This window comes from Ailuropoda melanoleuca, chromosome 1, assembly GCF_002007445.2.
Source record: "Ailuropoda melanoleuca isolate Jingjing chromosome 1, ASM200744v2, whole genome shotgun sequence".
NCBI classification, from domain to species: domain Eukaryota; kingdom Metazoa; phylum Chordata; class Mammalia; order Carnivora; family Ursidae; genus Ailuropoda; species Ailuropoda melanoleuca.
In genome coordinates this window covers 201,610,157-201,616,353 of record NC_048218.1, presented here as the reverse complement: position 1 = coordinate 201,616,353, position 6,197 = coordinate 201,610,157, and the positions used below count along the sequence as shown (strand labels likewise).

Here is a 6,197-nt window from a genome sequence, read left to right as displayed (position 1 = left end):
CTCAGTGAGGACTTTTGTAACCACCAGATTGAAAGCTTCAAATCTCCACCAGCACTTGTCATTACTCTTCCCTGTTTCCCTCAGGACGCTATTGGGCTTACTGACACCGGAACTGGTACGAGTACTGCTTTCCTAGGGCTGCCACCACAAATTACAACAAACTCGGTGGCTTAAAACAACAAATTTATTTTCTTACAATTCTGGAGGCCAGAAATGCAAAATCAAGGTGTCAGCAGGGCCACACTTCCTTTGAAAGCCCTAGGGGACAATCAGTTCTTGCTCTGTCAGTTTCTGGTGGCTGTGAGCATCCTTTGGCTTGTGGAAGCTTAAGTCCATGGTACATCCATCTTTGTATGGTCTTCACCTCTGCCTTCTCCCCTTCTCTGTCTTACAACAAACTGGTCATTGGATTTAGGGCCCATACAGATAATCAAAGATGGCCTCATTTTGAGATCCTTAACTTTAAAAGATTTTATTTATTTGACAGAGAATGAGAGAGAAAGAGAGAGAGGGAACACAAGCAGGGGGAGTGGCAGGCAGAGGAAGAAGCAGGCTTCCCGCTTAGCTCAGGGAGCCTGCTGTGGGGCTCGATCCTAGGACCTTGGGATCATGACCTGAGCCGAAGGCAGATGCCTAACCAACTAAGCCACCCAGCACCCCAAGATCCTTAACTTAATTACACTTCCAAGGCCCCTTTTCCAAATAAGTTCGTAATCACAAATTCCAGCTTGAGGGTGGGACAAATCTTTCTGGGAGCCGCCATTCAACCCACTACATTATGTATATTATGTATGCATTTTGTATGTCCGATTATATTGTCTGCCATCTGTTCCTAAATACAGGTTTTTATATTTTGTTATAAAAATACATTTTCATTGATTTGATGAACTCCATTATGGGTTGGTTGGTCAAAAATGAATCCTGAGGCTTGGTCTCCAAGTAAACTGCTAAAACTGACTACCAGAGTCTACAAGGTGGTTACCTACCCCCAAGCAGTCTTGTTCAAAATGTCTGCCTTGCTTTACATGGCTCACTTTACAGTCTTTTGGGTGCATTTATCCATTATACTGCTGTACGTCATCTTTCCTCTGTTGAGGCTGATTCCTACATTGGTCTGATCTGTACCCTCTAATTTGCTTAGCTCATGCATTTGGGTGTTCCTCTCACAACGAGCTCAAGATTGCAGAACTGATTCCCATCTGCTTTTTGAAACACAATTGAATAGAATTTGTGAAGAAATCCTACCTCTACACTCTCTCTCACCCAGATACTTATGAGAAATAATAAAGCAAACAAACAGCCCTTATATTTGGAGTCTCCCAGACTGTGGGATGTGGAGCTCAGTCAGCACAGGATGGTTTTGGAGGTCTACAGAGACTTCCCAGAGCTTCCCAATAAACTGTAACCGAGTTTTGGCCTGCTTAGATCTTCCACTGGCCCAGATCTTGGACAATCAAAGTCTTTGGAATCATGTCACTTTATCCTTATAACCATCATGGAAGGGAGGCAAAGCAGGCACTATTATTTCTGTTTTACATATGAAGAATCAGTGTGTCAGAGAGTTTAGATGGTTTGTCCCACGTCACATGACAAAGTTGTATCCAGAACTAGAACTCAGATCGTCAGCAGCCAGGTGGTAATTTTTATCCCCCCATTCACTACTTCCTGTTTTTCAGTGCATGTATTTCATAGCCCTAATTGCCTGTGACATTGTGATTGGTTCATCTGAATTATCTCAGAAAATAATCACTTTCCCTTATATGTTTGGTTTGAAATGGAAATATGTGTATAATCACTTCTTAATTGCATGAAGAAACCAAAATATGTTCTAGGAGCAAACGTTAAATCATTTCCATTACGAGAGTCATTTCTTTTTGTATGTTTATTCTTTAAAGTAAAGTAGGCTTGCATTTTATCTTTGCTTCTTTGCTTTCCTGAGGAATATATTCCACATTTTTCCATTTTTATTTTATTAACAGTTTCTCCAGGTATAGCAGTTGATGATTCTAACCAAACCCCTACACACTTAGTCTGCTGAAGAAGCATGTTTTCTCTCTAGAAGGATCCCATGAGCTAAGGACAGACCCAGGACTTAGAGTCAGGAAACCTGGGCTTTTGACCTCTGCTCCCTACTATCTGTGATAGTACATTATTTACTTCCCAAGCTTCTGTTCCACAAGTTTGTAAAATGCAGCAAAGAGTCCTTCCTAATGCCTCTTACTTCAAAAAAAAAAAAAAAAAGAAAGAAAGAAAGAAAGAAAGAAAGAAAAGAGAGAGAGAGAAAACATTTCTGAAAATGTTACTTGTTTTTAGGTAAAAGATGTTGAAAATGCTAAAAGCCATTCTATTTTCAACTGTTCTAATAGAAGATTTATATTCCTGCTGACATTGGCACATTATATTGAATACAGCTTAAAGTACTTTGCCATTGGCAAAACTGTGAACCCAGAGTGGGCACACCTATACACTTCTGTGTGGCACATTTGATCAGCAAGTCTAGTGTTCATAGGTAGGGTGTCAGATAAACAAGTAGGAGAGCTGAGAATCACTGTGGCATAGGATGGAAATCTGTCAAATCCTAAATTTGGACTAGTTGCTTGTATTTGAGGTGAGGTGTTGCGAGATGAAGGCCGGGGGAGTAAAAGTAGATTAAAGAGGAAGGAGAACATTGAGGTAAAAAAAAAAGATGATTAATGAGGGCAAAGTTTCCTTCAGCAGATAATATCTTTGCTGATATTTATTTATTTATCATTTATTTTGTGCTCATCCACTAGAGGATGCAAACATATTGTAGCATCTAGAAGGGAAATGTGGAATTTGGTACAAACCAACAGTATAAGTTATGTCAGAAGACAAATTACAATTGTTTTAGGTATAGTTCATATACAGATAACAGAAAGCACTCTAGCTACCTGAAGCATAAATGTTTATAATGCAGGGAACCAGCTACTTACAGAAGGTGTTGGGGGGACTAGAGGAGCAGTCGCTAGTCTCTGCCACCAAGATTGATGGCCAGCACCACATCCGGGATGCGATTGTTGAGGACGCTGCTACCTCTGTCTCAGTCAGGAAGCCATCACAGATCTGTGGCCCACAACCCTTAATGCTTGCTAGATCCCCAAAAAAGCTAACTCAGACGCTACTAACTTGCTCACCCACTTTGCTTCATTAGGGATTTACTCACAGTGTCAGAAACTCTATTTTAGGTCTCAGCCAAAGAGAATTCTCTCTATAAGATGTACGGCCTTAGACCACAGACCATGTGTGCTGATGAAGATCTTCGAACACAGCCAAGAGTCTGTGGTTGATGTGGATGTGGGGATGTCATATTGGCATGAGTCCTATGAGAGCAGGCATTAAAGGAGAAGGGACCGAGGATGGAAGAGCAGGCACCAAATCAAATCATTTCTTTCTAATAATTTGTAAGTGACTAGTCCGATCAGATAGCTTGGCAATAGGCCAGTTTCTTCAGAGCCTCTTTGACCTCTCTGTTCCTTAGGCAATAAATGAAAGGGTTGAGAGCAGGGGTGACAATGGCATAGAAGATGGAAATCACCTTGTTCATGTTGAAGGCATGGATGGCTCGGGGCCTGGCATACATGAAAATCGTGGCTGAGTAAAAGATGGTGACCACCACGAGGTGGGAGGCACAAGTAGAGAATGCTTTCTGCTTTCCGGTGGGCATGCACAGAACGGTGGCCAGGATGCATCCATAGGACAGGACAGTGATAGAGAGGGGGAAGAGAAAGATGACTAGCGCCAGGACGAAGTCCACCAGCTCAGCTACAGACATGTCTGTGCAGGAGAGGTTAAGTACTGGAGAGATGTCACAGAAGAAGTGATTGATGACGTTGGGGCCACAGAAGCTGAGGCGAGAGATGAAGTAGATCTTAGCCAAGGAGATGCCAAAGCCAATGGCCCAGGAACCAAGAGCCAAGCGGAAGCAAAGCCCGTGGCTCATAATGGTGGGGTAGTGGAGTGGACGGCAGATGGCCACGTAACGGTCATAGGCCATGGCAGCCAGGAGCACACATTCTGTGCACATGAGAGCAATGAAGAAGTAAAGTTGTATCATGCAGTGAGTGAAGGAGATACTGTTGCTCACAGACCAAAAACTAAATAGCAACTTAGGCACAGTCACAGAGATGTACCAGGTCTCCAAGAAAGACAGGTTGGCCAGGAAGAAGTACATAGGCTTGTGCAGTGGCCGGTTCTGCTGCACCAGCAGGATGATGACCACATTTTCGGCCACTGTCAGAATATAGGCCATGAGGAACACCAGGAACACTGCTACCCGCATGCCCCAGTTCCCAGGGAACCCCACCAGAATGAACTTGGTGACCTGGGTCTGGTTCTCCACTTCCATACTGGAGATACAGGACTTAGCTCTTCTGGGAAGAAAAATCACTTGGTCAGAGTCCATGGTTCAGTTAGAATCTTCCATCCTCTACCTTCTCTGACTAGCAATAATAGTAACATATTCATAACATATTATAGGCTAGACCATACACTGGGTATGGTATGCACTAATGTAATTTAATTCTTACATAGCCTCTTTACATGTTATTATGCCCACTTTAGTGATAAGGAAACTGAGCCTCTGAAAGACATTAAGCAACTTACCAACTTCCCACTGGTAATAGGGCAGGGATCACATTGAAGTCTACGTCCAAAGCCCATGCCCTAATATTCTACGCTGCCTTCACAACTACCCCCAAATTAAATAATATCCAGTCTCCATGTTCCATGTTACCACTGCCAATTCCATAGGATACGCATGGTGCTCCTGGCCCATGTCTACACAGTGCTTTGGAAGCTCTTCCTTATGACTCACTTACCCCTCACATACCATTACATCCTTTCCCTCCACCATCCATGGAGGTGGAGTGCAGCTGTCACAAGCTGATGATGACAATTACGTGAGGTATGTGAGTGCTGAGATCAGGAGAGTTAGGCTTTCCGTGTTAAAGACCTGGACCTCAGTCAAGTACCAGGTCTGCCCTGGTTTGCTATATGACCTTGACCTCTTATGCTCTCTGAAACCCAATTTTCTCTTTTGTAACGTGAATATTAATATTCATTCAGTTTATGTCACCGTGGATCAAAACCCAAATGAAAAAATGTGAATGAATGTTTATATGAACTGTAAATGACAACAAGTGTGAAAGGGGCTCTGACGCCCTATTATTAGGGCATTAGGAAGGGAACCTGGGCTAAGAGGGGGAGGAGAGGAGCTCTGTGGGCCAAGCAGAGTGGAGATAACAAAACACGGGCTTTGCTCTCAGGGAGCTGTAAGTCCTCTCAGGTGGGCTGGGAGTCTCTGGGAAGAGTCTTTAAAATAAGCAAACAAAAAGAAATGCATAATAAAACTTGAGACATTTCTATGAAGATTACAAAACAGAAAGTGATAGGAAGGTGATCCGGGAAGCTCACTCAGACCTCTGAGGAGGTGACCTGGACAGAGAAGGGTTCCAGGACCCCAACCCTTTGAGTTGCTGAGGAGGGACAGTGCTGTCTGAAATGCGGCCACCACCATGCGCTGTGGTCGGTGAGGGAAGGGACACAAGAAGCGGGAAAGGTAAGCAGGGCCCTGGAGGTCATAATAAGGGCTCTGAATGGCGATCTCAATACAATGAGAAGCTTGAGAAGGGCTAAAGCCCAGGAGAGACACGTAAGGTATATGATTTATGAGTGCAAAGATAACTTGTCAGTGCACAAGTCTCTGGGAGCAAGAGTGGTGGGGAGCCTGGTTGCAGGCTATTCAGAGAAGGTGGTGGTAGCTCTGAATACGGTGGTTTCAGAGAGGTAGGCAGTTTTCAGATGCATTTCGAAGAATCTTTAATGGTAATTGATGCATTGAATGTAGAAGATAAGGGGAAGAGGGAAATATAGTTGGAATCTCAGATAGATGGCTGGTTACATGGAAGGGACGCCATTTACTAAGATGGGGAAAACTCGGGATGTTTACAGGCATTTTCCTCAGAGTTGGAGAAATGGCAATGGGCAAGAATGAGGTAGGGTTGTGTTTTGATTCATTTTAATGTGAAGCTTAAGCAATTAGTTCAGAAGATTCTCTAACAATAATTTATTGAGCACTTATTAGCTGCTGAGAAGTTTGTTCAGCTCTAAGTACTTTTCATACAATAACCCATTTACTCCATAAAACAATACTAATGAGGTATTGTTATTCTAATTCC

General features: G+C 43.2%; 1 protein-coding gene across 1 annotated transcript; it reads right to left on the bottom strand.

Annotated features, from left to right (window-relative positions):
• Positions 1–3,439: 3,439 nt before the first annotated feature.
• On the bottom strand, positions 3,440–4,366 carry LOC100464584 (olfactory receptor 6B1). The gene has a single exon (XM_002921818.3). It carries the CDS (start codon positions 4,364–4,366, stop codon positions 3,440–3,442), a length of 927 nt encoding a protein of 308 aa, XP_002921864.1.
• Positions 4,367–6,197: the final 1,831 nt, after the last annotated feature.

Bases quoted from the DNA above. Each gene is read 5' to 3' on its own strand.
- LOC100464584 (XM_002921818.3), bottom strand. From the start codon at position 4,366: ATGGAAGTGGAGAACCAGACCCAGGTCACCAAGTTCATTCTGGTGGGG.